We start from the raw sequence: 23,279 nt of genomic DNA, 5'->3' as shown, positions 1-23,279 counted from the left end.
TTGTTTTTTACAAAGACAAATCTTGTTATTACAATTTTTTAAATGACAATTAAATATTCTTAGTATGTATCACTATCATATCATGAATTGTTTGACGGGTTTCTGTGAAATATACTACATTAAAAAATTGTGTAGTGCATGAATATTATATATACAAACATATAAAAATAGATTAATATTTTGTTACACTAGGTTGCATATAATATTAGATTTAAATTATTAGATTTAGAATCATCTTCATTTCTGTACCTTGCTGCTTTGAGCCAATTATCCATATTAAAAATTGATATTCCATAATTTTTTATACGGCAACACTAAAAAAAAACACCAAAAGTACTTTTGAATCTGAAAAATCCATGCAAACATTTATAGATTCTTGGTACCAACTAATTTTGTTGAAAAGGAATTTTCAGATTTCAAATATCATTAATAAACGTTATCAACAAAAGCAATGAGAATGAAAAATGAAAAAACACCCATGAGGGCAGCAAACAACAAATATTTAAAGTTACAAGTTTGGAAAGGTTCCAGAGGGCAGTATTTACATTTTTGCTCTTGACAAAAAAGAACATTAGTATACATGTAGTAAGCTGTTAAGCCCGGCCCATGTGTGATGACATCATATCACTGCCATATTTAGACATATCACTACCATATTTAGACATATCACTACCATATTTAAACAATTCATTACCATATTTGGGCACATAACACTTTTTTTGTCAAATTAGTTTGATAGTGTAGACAGAGCTTTAGACATTAAAATGTACGTAGTATTGTATTCGTATTGATTGCACAAATATTTTCACCGAACCTCCTTTTGTTCACTACTGTACTTGCGTAGATACATGTATGTAAATGCTGATTTAATTGTTCAAATTTCTTTTTATAATAGTAAAAACACATTATAAACACAACCAGGAAGTTTATACGAAAAAACATTTTAAAAAGGAACAGAAACCAACGAATATAACTTGAATGACAATTCAGCGATTGTTTATTTTCATATTTTATTGTTACATTCACACAATAAAAGATTCAACAAAGTGTTGAAAAAGGATGCATTGTAAAGAAGTTTTAATAAGGTCATAACTGAAAACCAGAAAAAAAAAGTGTGATGTGCCCAAATATGGTAGTGATACAGTATGCTTAAATATGGCAGTGATATGACATCATCATGTCCATATATGGGCACATCACATTTTGTTGTCACATAGAGTTTGATAATTTAGACAGATTGTTATGGTCAGGTAACCTACTGTACTACAGTATAGTACTGTAATGTATTTTTTTAACCATATTTAATAAGGGTGATCCATCCAGCAATTGCTGATCATTAGGGACCCTCAGTGGTTCTTAAGACAAACATATACACAATATGCTCTACATAATAAGTCTTTGGGAGTGAAATTTTGTCCTTTTAAACAATTCTGAAATGTCTGTAATAAATAAAAAGATGATTGGAATGATAATTAACAGATTCCATGAAAAACTTTCACAAACAATTTAAACAATTGCTTGATAATAATCTATAGAATAATTCTGCTTATTTGAACAGCCTGGTACTTATTAGTGCAGTAAATGTCATCTAATGACCTTTAGTTTTTTAGGTCACCAACGACACCAACAAGAACTTTATAATATTTCTGTAAAGTTTCTAGAACAATATCAATGACTATACTTGGTTTACTGAAATTCATACAGTGTACAGTATTACAGTATAATATTTTTGAATAAAACAATATTAATATCTTATCAATTAATTTATAAAATAGTAATCCTTACAATTAAACTATTGTTTACTTCAAAATTATGGTGTGGATAAGACAGTTACAGTATACAGGGAATAATTTCGCCAGTGTAGCATAGCAAAAAGCTATACAAAACAACCTTTTTGCTACACATTTCTACAATTGTGTAGCAAAAAATACAATACAAAAATATGTTTCTTGACTAAAAAATCAGTTTGATTAGCAATTTTCAAATGAAATTTTTCCCTGGTATATGACAAAAACATAGTCTAATATTTTAGGCTTTTATAGGATTAGTAAAGTGTCTTTTCAATAACATGATTTGAAAAACATTTTTTAGGACTTATAGTAGAACCCCAACTTATTAAGAGGACACCTTTGGGACCCAAAATAATATCCCCTTAATAGGGGTGTTCCTTGAATAGGGGATAAGCATACAGTAGTGCTATATCATTTGTTCCCCTAATTCGTATCACAGGAAAGTGTCTCCTTAATAGGGGTGTTCCTTGAATAGGGGATAAGCATACAGTAGTGCTAAATCATTTGTTCCCCTAATTCGTATCACAGGAAAGTGTCCCCTTAATAGAGGTGTTCCTTGAATAGGTGATAAGCATACAGTAGTGCTATATCATTTGTTTCCCTCATTCGTATCACAGGAAAGTGTCCCCTTAATAGGGGTGTTCCTTGAATAGGGGATAAGCATACAGTAGTGCTATATCATTTGTTTCTCTCATTCGTATCACAGGAAAGTGTCCCCTTAATAGAAGTGTTCCTTGAATAGGGGATAAGCATACAGTAGTGCTATATCATTTGTTTCTCTCATTCGTATCACAGGAAAGTGTCCCCTTAATAGAGGTGTTCCTTGAATAGGTGATAAGCATACAGTAGTGCTATATCATTTTTTTCCCTCATTCGTATCACAGGAAAGTGTCCCCTTAATAGGGGTGTTCCTTGAATAGGGGATAAGCATACAGTAGTGCTAAATCATTTGTTCCCCTCATTCGTATCACAGGAAAGTGTCCCCTTAATAGATGTGTTCCTTGAATAGGTGATAAGCATACAGTAGTGCTATATCATTTGTTCCCCTCATTCGTATCACAGGAAAGTGTCCCCTTAATAGGGGTGTTCCTTGAATAGGGGATACGCATACAGTAGTGCTATATCATTTGTTCCCCTCATTCGTATCACAGGAAAGTGTCCCCTTAATAGGGGTGTTCCTTGAATAGGGGATAAGCATACAGTAGTGCTATATCATTTGTTTCCCTCATTCGTATCACAGGAAAGTGTCCCCTTAATAGAGGTGTTCCTTGAATAGGGGATAAGCATACAGTAGTGCTATATCATTTGTTTCCCTCATTCGTATCACAGGAAAGTGTCCCCTTAATAGAGGTGTTCCTTGAATAGGGGATAAGCATACAGTAGTGCTAAATCATTTGTTCCCCTCATTCGTATCACAGGAAAGTGTCCCCTTAATAGAGGTGTTCCTTGAATAGGGGATAAGCATACAGTAGTGCTATATCATTTGTTCCCCTCATTCGTATCACAGGAAAGTGTCCCCTTATATAGAGGTGTTCCTTGAATAGGGGATAAGCATACAGTAGTGCTAAATCATTTGTTTCTCTCATTCGTATCACAGGAAAGTGTCCCCTTAATAGAGGTGTTCTTTGAATAGGGGATAAGCATACAGTAGTGCTATATCATTTGTTTCCCTCATTCGTATCACAGGAAAGTGTCCCCTTGAGGTGTCCCAAAGGAAGGGTTCTGCTGTCATACAGTAGTGTAATTACATCATACAACTTTCTGGTTTAGTATGGTGGTTGTTTGTATTGTGTTCCTTTACTGTCATATACAATTTGTGATGATTTTAGTTTTTCTTGCAAGTACAGTATCTAGTTCTTAAAAATTAATAAAAAATTAAAATGATGGTGGTTTGTGGGCAGGTTCCCACTTGAGGCCATAGTTTATGTACTATACCATTTGTGGAGGGGGGATTCAATGAAATCTTCTACATTTCTCTTCGAGGAGAAAGCCTATTGTTGGTTTATCCAGGTAAGCTAGGCACGACTAATAGACTAATAAATTCTAGTTTATCAGAACATGAATTCATACAATTCATTGAAGGTCCTTGAAACCTTTTAAATAATCAACTTCTAAAAAGCACTGGTGACGATAGGGAGAAGAATTAACAACAATACGTGTTAAATTTGTAGATGGCGCAAGCAGTTCACACGCTGCTGAACGAAAGCAATACGTGACGCTCTTTAACAGAGCTTAAGAGATGCAAGAAATTAATGGAATTTGTCATCCTAGGCTTTGTGCATTAATAAATTAATTTATATTTGTAACTGATCCGTATAAATACCCGACAGACAACGAGAGCACATTACAAAGTTGCACATTAAAATATGATATACATAGCTTTAATATTTCACACAGCTTCTATGCAGAGATGTTCCATCGCACTATTTCAAGGAAAATTATTATTAATTACTGTCCTCTAATGACACGGAGAACATTACAACGCTGAACTTTAAACATGAATGTATTAATCTCCTGACATTTCTGCAGTTTATACATCTTTTCTATCTATTGAATATATTCATGTTTTATCAATTAAACCTATTACTAATTGTTCTATAAATGAACAACGGCACAGAGCACATTAAAATTTTGCACATGAAAAACATGATTTATAATTTTGACTTTTACGACATAAAAAATGTTTCTATAGAATGTAACATTTATTGTTCTACAGTATTCAATGTTTGTTATGCTATTCAGTTGTTCTTCTATTAAATGTTTTTTGTCCTACTGGAGGTTTGTAGTTCTATTCAATGTTTGTAGTTTTATTCAATGTTTGTAGTTCTATTTAATGTTTGTAGTTCTATTTAATGTTTGTAGTTTTATTCAATGTTTGTAGTTCTATTCAATGTTTGTAGTTCTATTTAATGTTTGTAGTTCTATTTATTGTTTGTAGTTCTATTTAATGTTTGTAGTTCTATTCAATTTTTGTAGTTCTATTTAATGTTTGTAGTTCTATTCAATGTTTGTAGTTCTATTCAATGTTTGTAGTTCTATTCAATGTTTGTAGTTCTATTCAATGTTTGTAGTTTTATTCAATGTTTGTAGTTTTATTCAATGTTTGTAGTTTTATTCAATGTTTGTAGTTTTATTCAATGTTTGTAGTTCTATTCAATGTTTGTAGTTCTATTCAATGTTTGTAGTTCTATTCAATGTTTGTAGTTTTATTCAATGTTTGTAGTTTTATTCAATGTTTGTAGTTCTATTTAATGTTTGTAGTTCTATTCAATGTTTGTAGTTCTATTCAATGTTTGTAGTTCTATTCAATGTTTGTAGTTCTATTCAATGTTTGTAGTTCTATTCAATGTTTGTAGTTCTATTCAATGTTTGTAGTTCTATTCAATGTTTGTAGTTCTATTCAATGTTCGTTGTTCTACATTATTCAATGCTTGTTCATTATAGTATGTGCTTGTCAAGATTTTAATTACTGCATCAATACAATATGACAACAATGTGATAACAATTTATCATTGATCTGATGTCACAGAAAAACAAACTATATTAAGTAAGTGAAAGTAATTAACCTGTTTGCTAGGAAAAAAGATGTTACGGTCTGCCTGTCTGAATTAAAACAATTATATTATATATTATTATTATCTAGATTTTGACAGTTTGTCTTAAAAATAGCCACAATGATACTAAATTGTCACTAGCCAACAAAGTAAAATATGTTGGCTAGCCCGACAGTGTTTTCACTAGACATTGTATTCTATTACAACTGCGTTAGTTCTTTATTATTATTCCTATAAATAAAGCATCTTAGAACACCACTTAAATGTGACGCTTGTCTTATAATGCAATTTCAAGTTTAATGTACAATCTTGAAGAGTAATTATGCAAAATTTATGCGCAAAATGCCGAATGTATTAACGGGAGCGAGACATTCCCAACGCTTAAGTAATCCCCAAACACAACATTAGTCATCTTAATGGCACAAACGAAAATATTCCGAGGAATGCAATTTTACGGAATTAACTAAAAGAAAAAATTATTTGCCAACTACCAACAATGACAAGTTAATTTATATATTAATTTGAAAATTTAAAAATAGAAACAAATTGTGGAAAGCGTAATGGCAGAAGACGGAAAACGTTAAGAAGAAGATTTTTTAGAAATTTATGTACATATAAATTCTTATGGCTTAGCAAATAGAAATTAATGTGGCATGGTTACTTATGTACAATGATTAATGTAACACTTAAACAAAACCTGCTTTAGTCTATGGTTGTTGCTTACCCGGATAAACCAACAATAGTCCTGGCTTTTTAAAGAGAGGATACATTTACGAAAAATAAGGAATTCAGTTAAGCACACCTATCCGATAATGGAGTCGTCTGTGAGACCATCCCACATACAGTGAGTATGTGTGTTTGGTAACAAAATTAAAACTGTTTTTAATTAAAATTATTTGAAGTTACATAAAAACTTGATGATGAATGTAACTTAAACTTTCTTATAAAAAAAAGAAAATTAACTAAAAACATAAAATCTATATATTTTTGTAATGGTTTTGCTCAGTTTATCATGTCAGCTAATACCATTATAGTCGCTCCTTAATTTATTCAACACTGATATTTAATCTTTTGATTTAAACTCAATCAAATTAAACTAAGTATGCATCTGTTTCTTCAACATCTCAATTAAACCAAGATACAGCACTCTAAAAATTCAGGTTCATGATTAAGTTTTATGTAATATGAAACATGTCCCGGTCATCATAATGAAAACTTATATTGATTTGTATTAATATAAAGCTCATCTGTAGAAAGCAAAGAACTTGAGGTATTGGGTACTTCTAATATTTCAATCTTTAATGTTATTGATTGTACAGTACAACAGTATATTGCAAACATCCTATTTTGTACAGCGCTTACAAATTTGTATAATATAATTTATAAAGCTCATCTCTAGAAAGCAAAGAACTTGAGTTATTGGATACTTCTAATATTTCAATCTTTAGTAATTATTGATTGTATCACAGTATATATTGAAAACCTCCTATTTTGTTCAGTACAGTTGACAGTTACTATTAAATAAATTCTAAAACTGTCCACTTTTCACAATTTTGTAATTGTTTCCTTTTAACCACTGTACACCTTCGTTTTCTGGATTAAAATACAAATAAAGCATCAAGCTGGCTGTTTATGCTAAATACTGTATTTTCTTTGGGCGATCATGTCAAAATTATTTTGCGGACATACTGCATTTCCTTTCCTGCAATAATTTATGCTTTTAGTAAACAAGCTGTGTTAGCTTGAAGTGCCATTTTGGTTCGTTGTTTGAATACCAAATAAAACAAACAAACAGATATAATAGTTAACATTTTAAAATACCAATTAAATTGCTGATAATCTAGATAGAAGCGAAATTGACTGATAGAACATCTTATGTATTTCATCAGGTTTTACTGAAATTTTAACTGGTCAAGCAGACTTGTTATTTGGCTTCTTACTGGTCCGCCACGCATTTAACTGGCCATTGGCCGGCGGACCAGTGTTATTTCGAACCCTGTTATAGCCTTATGGGACACTCGGCCCGAAGAGGAAAGGTAATGTGCGCGCAATAATAAAAACATGAAATGTAGTGCTGAAGCCATGGCAGGCAAACATAAATCATACGAGATTATGCCAACAAAGTAACATAAATATTGCTGGAGGCAAACGCTTTTAAAGCAGCTTATAGACGTCAAAGCATCGACTGTGATAGATAATGGTACGGTATGTGTCAAGAAAATGCTGACCTACATAAATTAATTATCCACAAATTTTTCATTTATAATTAATGTAATCAGAACATTGTAAAATATTAAAAACACATCCTCAAATCCAACCTTTTTAATTTGCACTTTTAACATTGTTCAGCACTTAGAGGTGCCCTGCATTTTGCACTATATAAATTGGACATTATTATTACATCAAGTTTTAAATATTTCTTTTTAATTAAATCGAGAAGAAATTGTTTTTCTGAATCTTTGAAACATGTACAATGTATTAATGATAAAGACACATATTTTAATAACAATAAACAAATCATAAATACATTTTTAAAACAAATAAATCGTTAATATTCAAATACAACTTGTAATATCGTTCTGATAATCTAAATTTATAAAAACACTGTATACGGTTCCTCATAACTATTATGTTCCAAGGTCAAAGGTTATTGTTGATTAGGAGTTTCCAACTTCCTGGTATTTTAACTAAGAAACTTCCTGAAAATGCTTTAAGACTTCTACTAAGTCTCTGCTGTATTCTGTAGCCTACAAAATAGTCTTATATTTGTTACATTATGGTATACAGTATGACCCAAGTATAATCCCATCCTCAAATGTACAGTAATCCCATGCTCTAATTTAGTCTACATGTCAAGAGGAAAGGAAAATACATTCAATTTAATATTTATTTGAACCAAAATCAGTATCACCATATTTTACATTTAAAAAACAAATATAAAAACAACAAAAACATTACAAATGCAATCATTTTTGCCAAATTTTGTATCCAGTTGAATTTTTGTATTCAGTCTTCATGGGGGTACTATGGGTACTATGCGGTAATAATAATAATTATATCGATTCAGTTGGGTTTTCAAGATGTTGGGGTTGTACCCATAGAATTTGAAAAGCATGTTGTTATAGGAATATATTTCAACACTAACCATTAACAATTTGACCACTACGACACACTCAGTCAACTGACCACTACGACACACTCAGTCAACTGACCATTATGGCACACTCAGTCAACTGACCACTACGACACACTCAGTCAACTGACCACTATGACACACTCATGTCAACTGACCACTATGGCACACTCAGTCAACTGACCACTACGACACACTCAGTCAACTGACCACTATGACACACTCATGTCAACTGACCACTATGGCACACTCAGTCAACTAACCACTACGACACACTGTCAACTGACCACTACGACACACTCATGTCAACTGACCACTACGACACACTATGTCAACTGACCACTACGACACACTATGTCAACTGACCACTACGACACACTCTGTCAACTGAGGCTTATTAGCAAAAACATTTTTTCCCATTATTTAGGTAGAAAGTGTAGCTTGTGCATCTTTTTTCTTATTGTAATAACATGAATGTCTGCATTATTATGTTCATTAGCATTAACATTATTGCATGCTGTTATTAAACATTGGCACTATAATGATATGAGTCACAGAATGTCATTATAATGCAGCATACTGAAAATCAAAATACAATAACATAATGGATATTTTGCTGTGATGAACAACTTGTTTGTGAATAAAGTTATCTGTGTGTATTGTGTATTATTGTATTGTTGAGGGCCCAATGATCAGCTTTGCTAGATGGGCTACCCTCATCAAACATGGTTCAATAAAAATAATAAAATCCTTTTTGGCAGTAAACAAATTTAAAATAAGCATTAAAATGTTGTTAGAACATCTTTTAATTGGTTATTAGTGAAGTTTTTTAGTTACTGTACAACTTAACTGGTTACTGACCCTGACCAGGATTTTGAATTAAGGAGTGTCAAGGGCCTAAACATGTGCTGACCGGGTTAAAGCAAAATTACAGCTCAGAAATAAATGTAATATATTAGTTATTACATTCTCCAAATAAAGACTGTGGTTGCAGATGATTAGCTGCACCTTCCAATTAAAGACTCTGTCTAATAGCATAGGAGGGGGAGGGGGAGGGGGCGCATCTTTTTGTTGTTGAAATGGGCTGTAAACTGTAAATGCAATAGACTAACAATCTGATTCCACACCCCCGCCCCCCCCCCACCCCCATTTTGCCTGAATGCGATAGGAAATTTAGAACTCACCACCAGCAGAGGGAATTTCTTTGACGTAGTTGCTAGGGAACCATCCAGTTTTACTGTTTAGCGTTCCTTCCCACCATCCGCCCTCAACCTGTTGGGTGACCATAACGATGTCACCTTTGTTAAAGTTCAGTTCATCTGTGCTAGTGGCTTTGTACGCGAAACGTGCTCGCACCAACTTCATGGAATCTATATTGGTAGCCATGATGCAATTCAAAATACTACTACTTGCTAGTTGGCGTATCTACATCATCTAAATAAAAAATAAAAATATGCTTTAATAAAACACCACTGAAAAAAATTTAGTTGGCCAACTTTTAGCAGACAAATGGTATTACCATATTTAGGCATTTAAATCTTGTTCTAAAGTTTTTAACATTAATATTATTGGAATGCAAGATTTTTGGATTGCCATGAAGTATGCATAATTGTTGTCTTTTATTCTATTAATTATTATAATTCTGCGGGGTTGTTTTAAAGATAGATCGCAAACCTCTGAAATTGGCCTGCAATCTCAAGAAATTGGACTGCAATCTCAAGAAAAAACCTCAACTCAAGAAGATTCTTACTTCACAATCATCTGTTTCTACTCCACTCTCTAAACCTAAACTTAGATCTTTACAAAACATGAGATTATAGATTATCAATCACTGTAAAATGTTGAGTTACTTGCTTTATAAGTATGAAACAAAAAATATAATAAACTATAGGCCTAGAAAGGAAAAAGTAAACAAAAACAGTTGTTTGGTAATAGAATAATTTCCGATTTGAACAAATTACAACCAGACGATATAATTTCTGCAAAAACTATGAAATCCTTCAAAGAAAAATTGAGGACCCTTTCTCAAAGGAATACAGGGCCTATCTATCAAGTAAGCAAGTAAGTAAAACATTAAACGCCGTGGCTAAAGATACAGTACCGTATTGTAACTTCTGTTTACTAGGTACGGTAAAATTGCATTACGTCATAACCAGCCAATGGGGTGCTGGTACGTGTGTGACGTCATCGTATAAGGACTTTGTGGATTTTTTTCATCTCGCGAAAACAGTGATCAACCGCATTTTCTTTATGCTTCATTCATCGCTATTATCGCAGTCGTGTGTGAAAAAAACTAAATGTAGCCTACGTCTGTTATTATTATTGAAAAGCCAAAACATTGATTTTAATTCTAGATTACAGAAAACCGTTTCAACAGAGGCCTAGGCCTACTTACTACGTACTATAACCTCATGAGTTTGTTTGTGTAGGGAAAGCGATGCCAGGCTGGAGCCAGCTGCATGTGTGCGCTGATTTCTGTGACTCGTCAGCCCTGGGGCTACTGTCTAAATCATAGTATTTGAGGGCCCCTTTATTGTCCGCATTTGCTTGTTGTTTATGGTCACCATTGTAAACAAAGTTTAATAAAAAATATAGGCCTAAATAGGCCATTTGGAATAAAAATAAAACCCTCATCTACAGCGCACACACATCCACGCAGTCTGGCGCCGCCGATAGGAATTCTCTACATATACAACAGACGCGATATGAAAAAAAGTCCTTATACGATGACGTCACACACGTACCAGCACTCCATTGGCTGATTAATATGACGTAATGCAATTTTACCGTACCTTTAGTAAACAGAAGTTAGAATACGGTACCGTATCTTTAGCCACGGCGAACATTAAATACGTACAGTAGTAAACAATAACACATCATGGCAGTAGCTTTTATTAGTCAATAGTTTAAGCCTAAAATAAATAAATAATTCATATTGTTCAAGATACATAACATATTGAAGTAACTGTAATGACGGTAGATAGAACCTATATAGGATACAGCATAATAAACCAAGAGCATAGTGTACTCGAGGATAATGTTAATTCACTTGAGCAGTATACATCTGTAAGCCCGACTTGATAACTACCGGAAGTAAAATACTAGCGGCTAATCGTCTCTCTTCCACCGTCGGTGTGTGGTGGGAGTTGATAGCACACCTCTCATTCGTTCTCCCACCCAAGAATCTTACAAACAAAACGTAATTATTATAAACTAAAAAGCTATTTTTTGTCTTCAAAACATACTTACAATAACATGATGGCTGTTCCCGAGTTGTTTTTTTTACAATAGGTTTCAATTACTTTACTTTTCGAGGAATTTACGTCCAAGTCTGTAGGCCTATCTATCTGACTGAACGGCCAAGCCTCACACCGTGTCCCCGGTTTTGAGACAGAGTTCAGGCCAATGTTATGAGAAAATGTATTAAATGTCTTTACTCCCTCTGGATTAATAATATCTCGCATGTTGTAAATAGGGTGTGAGTTTATTAACTGGATTTTTTTATATCTCAAACATTGGTGGTGGCAGACAGAAAATTCCTTCCTTGCTTTGGAGAGAGATCAAGTTATAGACAGTAGAATAGGTGGTTGGGGAGGAGGAGAATTGGGAGAGGAGAGTGGGAAGTAGGGAAGGGAAGGGATGAGATATGATGCATGGTAATCGGTAGGAATATAAACTTGACTAGACAAAAAAAATTAGACCTTACAATTTTTCGGTTTGTATTGTTTTTGTTTTTTCGTTGTTTAAAAATCGCGGTACATTTTTTTTTCATGAAGCTATCATCATGGAGATGTTTGCTATTAGAGGCGTCATAGGAAATGTCAATATGCCACTCTCGTTTTCGTTTTGTCGGTTCCGATTGAAAGAAGGAAATACATCAGTTTACTGCAATATATTCTATAATATCTCTATGATCGGTCAAAAATGTACTTACGTGTTTTGTCTGTGACAACATTTGTAAGCCTAGTAATCCTATGTGCATTGGTAAGTACTACCCATGGTACCAACAATGAGAAGAAATGTCATGGCTGCGACTTTCACTGCGATTTTATAATAAAAGATTGTGTTGAGGAGGTTAAATGCTCTTGTTCTTTTTGTGAAAATGATTTGCAATGTTCCCATCAATGTAGTTGGTATGTAAACTGCACTTCAAAGGATCTGAACAAGATGCCACGACTCCAAGTTGACACCAAAAACTTATACCTTGGAAGCAACGCTATAACGACGTTGGACGCATACGGGTTTTCGAATTTGTCCATTATCTCTTTGGACTTGATCAACAACGAACTGACGGAATCTAGAATTGACGATACCGCTTTTAGTGGCTTGGATGAACTTTCATATTTACGTATAAGTTATAATACCTTAAAAAAGGTAAATAAACGTTGGTTTGAGGAGCTTCGTAGCTTAACTATCGTCGTTCTTCGTCACTGTGACATCACATCCGTCGACGGAGATTTATTCGACAATAACTTGAATCTTAAGTGGGTTAATCTCGGCGACAACAACATACGGTTTCTGCCTTCTGGTCTATTCAAGAAACATACAAAACTCAATCTTGTAGCGCTTTTCAACAATGAAATCACGTACATTCCACCTGGATTCTTTAAGGCGTCAAGTGCCAGTATTGAAGTACTGTATATCCACGACAATCTACTAGCAAATATAGGTCCCTCGGCCGGATTGCAAGATTTTCCCAATTTGAATAAGTTATCAGTTTTTAGTAACCCATTCACATGCAACTGTGACTTGGTCTGGTTTATCAATTGGATAAAATTAAATGAAGGGATATTGGCACCTAAGGGACGTAAAGATATCATACCGCGCTGCAATGATTTAGGCCTAGATAATAAAATAATAACAAAGGTAGACATAGGTGCGTTGCACTGCAACTGGATTTGGTGGGAACTTGCAGTTGGTGGAACCCTCTTCATACTACTGGTGTGTCTTTACTTAAAGATACCACAGATCAGGTAAATACAGCAGCCGCTCATTCAAATCGATTTATTATCTCCCTCAAAAAAAAAATGTTATTCACTTTGACCAAAAATTGGATCATAATTATCATCAGTTGTTTCTCAAACCCAACCCACCCAACCCTACCACCCACCCACAACATAACTCAACCCACCCAACCCTACCACCCACCCACAGCATAACCCAACCCACCCAACCCTACCACCCACCCACAGCATAACCCAACCCACCCAACCCTACCACCCACCCACAGCATAACCCAACCCACCCAACCCTACCACCCACCCACCCACAGCATAACCCAACCCACCCAACCCTACCACCCACCCACAGCATAACTCAACCACACAGCAATAACATACTCCCTGTTGTCAACGATTTGTTTCACTCTCTCTGAGCGTTGATTTAGGCCTAATACAATCATTCATTTTTGTCCACAGGCGTTGTATTTCCAGTTACAGGCGTCGAAAACAATACATACAACTACTAGAAAGAACAACGAAAAAGGAGGAAAATGAAGCAATTGATAAGGATTCTACATAAATATTTAGCAGCAAAGACGTTTATATTAAAGTCTAAAGATTAAATAAATTCCAAAGATTAAAAATAGATTTCTATAATAAATGTCTATACTAGAACCTCTTTGCGGGATACCTCTTTTCAGGGGACATCCCTATTGTTAGTGACGCAACGCTTTATTTCTGCTATGTTATCTGCACATTATCATGAAGCAGAACAGAATATTAGGGGAAATATACGTTTTAACACTAACATCCAACCTGCACCTCTATTCAGGGGACACTCCTATTATAGGGAAACTTGGTTTAGTCTAGAAAAAAATTGCTTATAATTTGTTTAATAAACATTTCCGAATATATTATATTGTTTTACATTTTATGAATAAGTATATGCTGTGTTTACTGTATATCAAACGTATTATCTGCAAATTCATACTCGTCATGATATATTATTATTATTATTATTATTATTATTATTATTATTATTATAATCGAACAATTTCACAATAAATTTGATTTATTTTGCAATTGGCAATCTTTCAAAAGATCCTGAAATTAAGCTTAGTTAATCGTTCTTAAACTACTATCGAAGATGAGAAAGCCTTGCAGTTGTTAGAGCAAAATCTCAGGAGATTAAATATATAAACATATGTTTAAACGTTTAAATAATAAAAGTTTAAATCAGTTTGACGTGAGGAGGGCTATTCACGCACTTTATACCAAACCAGAAGAAACGTTATTCATTGTTGGTGGAAGTAAACACAGTACCAAGCGCTGATTGGCGGTGGATTGGCAAACAATACAGCAATTCTGGAAAAACTATACATAGGCCTAAGTGTTGGTGTATAAAAGCAGTGAAGTATCAGTTGAATTCTTAATTGGGTTTTGTCTGGAATAACAGTGTTGTTTTAACTACAGTCGGTGGCCCAATCGGAAGTGGACATCATCCCAATTGGTAGTTTGAAGTCTTTTATTTAGCAGGCTAACAGTACATTGACTATTTCCGAACAGACAGTGTGAGGTATATTCTTGAGTAGCATCGGGACTTTACTTGGAGCAGATGGTAAGTTTTTAGCCTTTCTGTTGGTAGTATAGGCCTAAGACATTTGGAATTGTTTTTTTTGTTGGTTTTTTTATAAATTATATTTTGAAATCTTATTTACCGAATTTATATTGATTTATTTAAACATAATATTAAAGAAATCAGATGAATTAATAATAATTTTGAATGCTTTTGGCGAAATTAAATTCCAGTTCTATAGACTATCATTATTATGGTAGGCCCTATTATTATAAATTGGTTTTAAGATAAGGTCCTGTATTTTGCACTAATTTGGTGAGCTACTAAACTAAATAGCATTAGGGTCTAATCAATTTTACATCTTATTGGTCTAATAATATGAATAATTCAAGCGCGGAGGTCCCGGCTATTTTTTCTTTGGCGACCAAAATGGAATTATTCCAGTCCAGTTTAATGGATGAGTTTTGTCCACAAGTTTGGATCTTCTTACACTGATCGTTTCCTACTACTCTTGTCAATGACGTCATAAAATATAACGCGGGCGTGCTCAATCTGATGAAAATGGTACGCGTTGACGCGCGCGTCAAATTTGTGTCTCTATGACGTCATTAACAACTATTAGCAGCATGAGAATACGAATTTGACGCGCGCGTCAACTTTGTGTCTCTATGACGTCATTAACAACTAATAGCAGCATGAGGATATATTGTGTTTATGGTTTGACACCTTAATGAATATAACATTGCCACGTATTTCGGTGTATTGCACTTAAAGTGGGCTTAAAGTTCATTGCCTTGTTTGTAGGTCAAAACCAGCAGCCTGAAAACTCTAGAGGGTGGTAGGAGCTGGTAACAGGTGTAGGTCCTAACAGTTGGCCTAGGTTGGCTCCCAGTTGGACATGTTAACTACAATTTAACACATTTTTCATATGTTAAGGATTAAAAACACGTCCTTTGATTGGGAGTGGCAGGGTTTGAAGTGTACCAGAGTTTATGTAATATAACTATCGTTGAAATGTGTATTAGACTCGTTCAATAGTTTCGAAAGCCTCACTATAACTTATATATACAAAAGCAATTACAGAGGAATAAAATAAATACTAAAAATAGATATAGCTGTAATTATTTTTTAATATATAGTATCGGGAAATTAAAGGAATGCATTGTATTATTTATATTTTTTGTCTAGTATATATATATAAATTATCATTTTTATTCAAGTAAATGCATAACGTTGTCACTAACCAATCCAGTTGATTTTATTTAACTTTGTTTACTTATATTGATATTGTTTTATATTTTCTTTAGGCAAAGATGCCTACAAAAAGCTCTTTAATTGTTCTCGTGATTTGGCTATCCGGATGTATGGGACAAAACGTTTCCCCGAAGGTCGATTTAAAGTCTACTACGACGACACCTAAACTTTGTTACCGTTCTGCTTGTTATCTGCAACCTGCCAAATGTAACCCAGAAGACGGCAACTGTCGATATGCCCTCTCTGTCAAAGAAACCAGTGATAAAAAATCTTTTAAATTCAACCTACGAGGTAGCGCTGATGGCTTTGTAGCTGTAGGCTTATCAAAGGATAAATTTGTGGTGAGATTAGGACAAACGAAATGGTTTGTTTTACGTCTATGTTACGTTTAAATTATATGATGCTTTAAACTGATTTTTGCTTACAATCCACAACCGGGTACTATTTGTAATTTAGATATTACTGATCTTCTGTGTAAAATTGGTTGTAATTCTTTCGATTTATATACCTTTTCCCTAAAGCTCTGTCTACACTATCGAATTGTATGTGACGACGTCATCTCACTACCATATTTGGGCACTTCATATTTTTTTTGTCACAAAAAGTTTGATCAATCAATCAATCAATCGTTCGATTTATATTTATATTTTATTTATAAATATGCAATAGTGTAGTGTTGTGACAGTCAATTCTTCTTATAACATATGAAAAAGTCGGTTGCACTCACATTGGAAAGTTATTTTATAGGCTTTATTACGATGATCTTTTTACTTTTTACCGCTGAAGAAAAAATAAGTGGGATTGTTAATATTATAAAGTTGTTACAAAATAAGTTTAATAAAAACTAAAGGTCTGTCAACACCATAAAACTTTACGTGTCAAATAATGTCATGTGCCCATAGACATGATGATGTCATATCACTGCCATATTTGGGTATATCACTACTATATTTGGGCACCTCACATTTTTTTTTATCAAACTAGTTTGATCGTGTAGTCAGAGCTTAAAATGGTATACATGGAGCTAGCCTTTAATTTTTGTTTCACTAGGGCAGTGATGACATGGTAGCCTGTGTCTTAAATGAAACGAAAGTGCAAGTAAAACACATATATGGAGAATATTCAAGATTACACGTTGATGATTTGGTTTGTTATTTTCAGGAGGGAAGAGTATAATTTTACTCTTCCCTGTTGTATTATTTTATTGTAGCTGATTAGTCAGATGTTTTCCTAATTATGACGTAATTGTATGGATACTCGGGGTGAAATTTGGGCAAAACATCTGACTTCAGCACCTTGAACGCGGGCAAGAGTTCGTAATAGTTAATTTACGATTTGTATTTAGCATGATACAGTATCAACTAATTAGAATAAAATTGCACTACCGGTACACGTTTTTGTTCCTGTTTCTTTATTGAAGATGTATTGTCCCCCTAAAAAAATAATTCATTCATAATTTTTTTTTTAATATGCCATTTTAATGTTACATAATATTTATCCACTTTGACCAAAAATGGGATGGAAAAAATGTATTTACCTGAAAACCTGTAATTTAAAGCAAAAAATAGTCAAATTGGCTACCAGCAAATGGTTTTTTGGTTGAATTTAATCATTTATTTTTTCATTTTATAGATGAAAACTTTCAATTGTTCCCTTTTTTCTACCGAAGTGATTAGCTTTATTAAATCTACAAAATAATCTATTCAAAGTCTTATTTTATCTTTATTTTTCATGTTTTTGGGGCACAATACATCTTTAAATGATATCTCATCGCAACCAAGGCTAAGATGAACAATACAATCAATGAAGATCTTTTTAAAATATAAAATTGAATTGTAATTATTATTAATTATTTCATATTCAGATTGAAGGAGCTACGATATTAAAAGCAACATACGACCGTAAAAACAAAATGATACATTGTGTATTTACAAGAAAGAAGATATTAAAGTCTGTACCTCAGTATTTTAACATGAAACGAAAATGGTATTTAATTTTTGCTAGTGGTGCTCTAAAGAAAGGTATGCTTTTGACATTATTCTGATGTTACTGTTATATTGACGCACAAAGTTGGCGCGCGCGTACAAAAGGCGTAAGATTTTTATCAACATTAGAACGCGTTCCTGCTCAAAGTTTGTGCTTATTTTTGACGTTACAGATAGGCATTTTTGTTCTTAACTTTGTTATCTTATACCTTGTAACTCTTAATACTTAGACTTGAATGTTGTTAACAATTATTAGTGCCTACTGTTTTTATGTTTTTTTTTAATTTCGTAGGCATGCCATTAATGCAAGGACCTCAAAGGGTTACAAAAAGAAAAGTATCTTTAGCAAAGCATGTACTTTATGCTGAAACAGACATAAAACCAGCTGGAAAACCAAAAACTGACAAACTAGACAAAGGAGGTAGTACTGACCCTTTTCAACCACCAGATTTTCTGAAACTAAACAAATGTGGAAAATACGAACAGTGTGCAAAAGTACCTGATGATTGTGATTGGAATAAATGCGATATTAGCGTACGAATTAAGGAAAATAAGACGGGTGACTCTCTTACATTTCTGTTAGCTGGTAAATCAAATGGATGGATTGCACTGGCCTTTTCTGAAGATAAAAAAATGGTTAGTATCAAACACCATTTTAAAGCTTTGTCTAAAAGTGTTATGTGCCCAATAATAGTGATATTCTCAAATATTGTAGTGATATGGCATCATCATGCCCATGAGCACATAACGTTTAAAAGTGTAGACAGAGCTTTAGTGTTGTTCACAATATACGTTAAAACTCTATAGTTCGAGTAACTTCGACTTTTTAGTTCAAGCAACGCAAGACGTACGCACAACGCAAATAATTGCGCGTACCGTACATAATTGCGTTCCGTCCAATGCGAACCTAGCTTTACGAAGCTGCCGCTTGGCTGCTCCATTGACGATGTCATGGTGAGGAATATGAAAAGGTAAATTAATGATTTGCAATATGTTTATCGATGAAGATTTGTAATTGATCATCTTTGTAATCTGTAGAATGAAGACGATGTTGTTTTTTGTATTAGAGGGAAAACAGAGGGAAGGACGGATGTAAAGCAGGCGTACTCCGCTCGACATTACATGGAGGAGATCACCAGTCCGGTAAGTCCATACCAGTATTTTGCCATCAAGCCGATTTCCCACTAGGCTTGGCTTATAGAGTCAACAAGAAGACTAGGCGAATTTTCCATCTTCAAAATCTCTCTCTACGCGTAATATAAGCTGACGTTTCGATTCGCGCGAACAAATTCGCCTAGTGGAAAATCGTCTTTAGAGTATCTAAAACTACAATATGTTGAATGTACAGTATAGAATAATTGTAACGGTTTTGATGAATCCAAAATTACTTCGATAACTTCTATTTCATGCTTACACATGTTGATTTCTTTAAGGACAATTTGATGGTCCATAGTTCTTCATATGTTGATGGATATATATCTTGCAAATTTACAAGAAAAAAGAACATACCTGAAAACGACAAGACGTTCAATCTGTATCGACCACATTATATGTTTTTAGGTTACGGACCTATAACTTCATGTGAGTATGTTTGCCTTACTCTGTAGTGGTTCGCGAAGCCTCAGCATTGATTATGAATTGGGCCACTCACTAAGGCTTGGTTCACACAGATACGTAGCGGAGGTACGTAAACGCAACGCAAGCGAGTTGACCAATGACACAAGCGGCATTTCGAATAATCCATCGCTTGTGATTGGTCGAATCATTTACGTTGCGCTTATGTCCTTGTGTTGCGCCAGGGTAGGAACCAAGCCTAAAGTTTGCTTCTATTGGACGAAACCCAATGACGGAATTTGACCAATCACGACGACGCGCGCCTATGGATTATCCTAACTGGTCAATTGTGCCTTGCGTTGCATTGCGTCGCGTCCAAGTACACACCAAGCTGGTTTGGTTGGACATTAGTGAAACAAAGCTGTACAAGAAATACAATGCGACATGGGGAAACTTACACCTTTTATTGAACCGCTTAGTTATTTACGGTACTACGCATGTCGCCAGCAAGATTAATCTGAGACATTTAGAAAGGGACATAAAGAAAAAATAATTATTTTAAAGAATTGTTTTGGCAGGGGACACAATGATACATTTGTATTTTATACGATAATTATTTCAAATGTACATTTCAGCTATACACCGTCCAATGCAACACAGTGTAACTCCTGTCATTTCCGAATACATGGTGAACTTCAATTCCTCGCGTGGCGTCATAACAATGACGGATGGATCTGACGGGCCAGATGGCGGGACAGGACCTCTTCCGTTCGGTGCTTGGCCGTTTGATATCGACGAGGACAGTGGACTTCCAGCAGCATCTCAAGAGTTTGTAGACCCTCCAAGTGCGTGAACAAAAAAAATAAATGAATAAAAAAGAAAGAAAAAAATAAGATTAGAATTAAACTTCTATAGCTACCGTATAGTTTGGTCTACACTATCAAAGTAGTTTGACAAAAAAAGTGTGATGTGGCCAAATATGGTAGTGATATGACGTCATCATGTCCGTGTTATGTGGGCATTTTCTTTTATCACAAAAGGATTGATAGTGTACACAGAGCTTTAGTGATATACCTTATTCAAATATTGACTTGGTTAACTCTGGGTCTAAGCACGGAGTTATCGAAATCTGCAGAAAGAAACGATTACAATAAAAGACAGACGCAGGGATTAGTTGTAACTTTAAACCAATCAGATGGCGTGAATTTAACAATGACGTATCTAATAGTTGTTTTACTAATCTATAGATCTTCAGTTGATTCCAGATAAAGCGGTGATATCATACAAGCCTACCGTACCGTCGACCTACATGAAGTACGTCCGCGCATTGTCGATGTTTTTGCCAGATTCTAGTGCACACGCCACCTGTAATCCGGCTACTAAATTTGGATATGCAAGTGGTTGTCCATGCGTTATAATTACTTTTACGGGAGTAAGTACAGAGGAATTGATATAATTCAAAATAGGTTCAACAATGAGTGTGTTTATTTTCTTATCAAGTCAAGTGTCATTTATTGTCATTTGTTTTAAGAAAAAAATAATAAAAATTCTGTTTGCTTTGTTTGAATTGGCAGAACACAATATCCAACGGACACAACACAAACTCAAAACAAAAATATAATATATACATTTTAATAATATAACTTAAACATTATAGGTATGTTATAATCAGCCCATGACCCCATCAATATTAAATATCATCATCAATATCATCATCATCATACATCAGATTATAATATCATCGTTGCCTTTTTGTTATAAATGCTGATTGTTGTCAATGATTATCAAGTTTATTTATTTTTAAAATAATAACGTATCTTTTATTTTTATAATAATAATGTCTATGTTCAACTATATAGAACCCCAAGGAGTGGGCACCGTTGCCATACCTACCAATGCTGATACCAACCACGATTAAAGATGTCTACGTTGACTCTCACCTGCCTCTAACGTGCGAGGGAAAGGTAACTGTATTTATAATTGAAAAACGAGAGAGAGAGACCACTTTTTGTGGCTTAAAAGAACACAGCCATTACTTCCATTGATATCATAGTGTTGAATTCATACCCATATATGGGCATGATGATGTCATATCACTACCATATCTGGGCATATCACTACCATATTTGGGCACATCACAGTTTTGTTGACAATGCTTTATGTCTTACTTTGCTCTCTATTGGTAAATGGAAATTTAAGCTCTGTCCACACTATCAAACTAGTTTGACAAAAAAGGTGTGATATGGCCACATATGGTAGTGATATGATTAAATGTGGTAGTGATATGACATAATAATGCCCATATATGGGAACTTCACATTTTTTTGTTTGATAGTGTAGACAGAGCTTTGACCATACGTGAAAATGAAGTCACAGTATATGTATTCATTATTTTTCTAGACAAACGCTGACAAACGAATACTTGGATCTGTCGTGGTCACACCATCGGCGGGATTTTTATCAGACGATCTTGTCAACTCTTTTGTAACCGTCCAAATGATGAGTCCGGTGGAGAATGTATCTATCCGTATCGTCTGTTTCACATGGGCGGCAAACATTGACCATTCGCGATCTGAGGGTAGAATAAACTTCACGGTGAAAATCAAAGGCTCAGCCAAACACTGAGTTTTTCATTTCTCCTCCTAAGATCAGTCCACGTCATCTTCTGGTGTATACCACCAGTAGTATAGAAATGATTCATCATTTTACGGGTTTTGAAATCTATAGTCAGTTTGTAAATACATTTTAACGTGTATTATATATTATAAACAACGTTTTTACTTATGTATTAAAAGTATAGTGAATAAAATGTTTTCATACATTTACTTCTTATCTAGTGTTATGTTCTTATATAGAAATCTCAGATCCCTCACTCAACAAAGTTGTAAATGCTATTAAATAAGTTAGCTCTATCTACACTATCAAACAGAACTTTATGTGATAAAAAAATGTGATGTGGTCATATATGGAAATAAAGATGTCATATCACTACAATATTTGGGAATATCACTACCATATTTGGGAATATCACTACCCTATTTGGGCACATCACACTTTTTTGTCAAATTAGTTGATAATGATAGTGCAGACAGCTTAGCGTCAAAAGTACTATACTTTGTCTAGAGGGCGCTTCAAAATTATTAAGATTGACGAGGTATATTCAGAGCGTCATTTCGACGATCGAGCATTCTCTACTTCTCACGGAGCGCCATGTATGCCTTTATTTACTTCCGAAATAGAAATAGTACTACGGTAACTGGTTCAGTGGACCAAATTTAGCACCAGTGGAGCACAGTGATATAAAATAGAAATAAGTCACTAATTTTAATATCTTTTCGTATGTTAATACACTCTGCTTAATTGGACCCAATTTGGAGCCAGTGGAGCACAGTGATATAAAATAGAAATAAGTCACTAATTTTAATAATCGTTTCGTATGTTAATACACACTGTGCTCAAGTGGGCCCAATTTGGAGCCAGGGAGCACAGTGAT

The 23,279-nt window shown here is 34.2% G+C and overlaps 3 protein-coding genes across 6 annotated transcripts in view; 2 read left to right on the top strand and 1 right to left on the bottom strand.

Annotated features, from left to right (window-relative positions):
• The window catches only part of LOC140049554 (rho guanine nucleotide exchange factor 6-like), a 43,469-nt gene extending 31,613 nt beyond the window's left edge, over positions 1 to 11,856 (bottom strand). For all 4 annotated transcript variants that reach the window (XM_072094454.1, XM_072094455.1, XM_072094456.1 and 1 more), the window contains exons 1-2: positions 11,727 to 11,856; positions 9,662 to 9,911 (exon numbers count right to left, since the gene is read on the bottom strand). In XM_072094454.1, coding sequence (XP_071950555.1) covers positions 9,662 to 9,863 — 202 coding nt within the window. In that variant the 5' untranslated portion in view covers positions 9,864 to 9,911; positions 11,727 to 11,856. The remainder of the gene's footprint in view (positions 1 to 9,661; positions 9,912 to 11,726) is intronic.
• A 470-nt stretch (positions 11,857 to 12,326) lies between these two features.
• LOC140049275 (uncharacterized) lies at positions 12,327 to 14,327 on the top strand. The gene is made up of 2 exons (XM_072094117.1): positions 12,327 to 13,450; positions 13,895 to 14,327. Exons 1-2 carry the CDS (start codon positions 12,402 to 12,404, stop codon positions 13,995 to 13,997), a joined length of 1,152 nt encoding a protein of 383 aa, XP_071950218.1. The 5' UTR covers positions 12,327 to 12,401; the 3' UTR covers positions 13,998 to 14,327.
• A 369-nt stretch (positions 14,328 to 14,696) lies between these two features.
• LOC140048736 (uncharacterized) lies at positions 14,697 to 22,608 on the top strand. Its single transcript, XM_072093515.1, has 11 exons — positions 14,697 to 15,035; positions 16,301 to 16,588; positions 17,298 to 17,393; positions 18,112 to 18,268; positions 18,525 to 18,868; positions 19,271 to 19,375; positions 19,666 to 19,813; positions 20,422 to 20,631; positions 21,034 to 21,218; positions 21,646 to 21,750; positions 22,187 to 22,608. The coding sequence occupies exons 1-11, from the start codon at positions 15,033 to 15,035 to the stop codon at positions 22,409 to 22,411; spliced, it is 1,866 nt and encodes a 621-aa protein (XP_071949616.1). The 5' UTR covers positions 14,697 to 15,032; the 3' UTR covers positions 22,412 to 22,608.
• Positions 22,609 to 23,279: the final 671 nt, after the last annotated feature.

The sequence above is a fragment of the Antedon mediterranea genome, chromosome 5 (assembly GCF_964355755.1).
Source record: "Antedon mediterranea chromosome 5, ecAntMedi1.1, whole genome shotgun sequence".
Classification (NCBI taxonomy): Eukaryota; Metazoa; Echinodermata; class Crinoidea; order Comatulida; family Antedonidae; genus Antedon; species Antedon mediterranea.
The sequence above is the reverse complement of the archived record's forward strand: the minus strand, read 5'-3'. Positions and strand labels throughout refer to the sequence as shown.

Bases quoted from the DNA above. Each gene is read 5' to 3' on its own strand.
- LOC140048736 (XM_072093515.1), top strand. The intron at 16,589-17,297 runs GTGAGATTAGGA...TTGTTTCACTAG, and splicing joins TATCAAAGGATAAATTTGTG to GGCAGTGATGACATGGTAGC. The intron at 18,869-19,270 runs GTTAGTATCAAA...TGTAATCTGTAG, and splicing joins TTTCTGAAGATAAAAAAATG to AATGAAGACGATGTTGTTTT.
- LOC140049275 (XM_072094117.1), top strand. From the start codon at position 12,402: ATGTACTTACGTGTTTTGTCTGTGACAACATTTGTAAGCCTAGTAATC. The intron at 13,451-13,894 runs GTAAATACAGCA...TTTTGTCCACAG, and splicing joins TTAAAGATACCACAGATCAG to GCGTTGTATTTCCAGTTACA.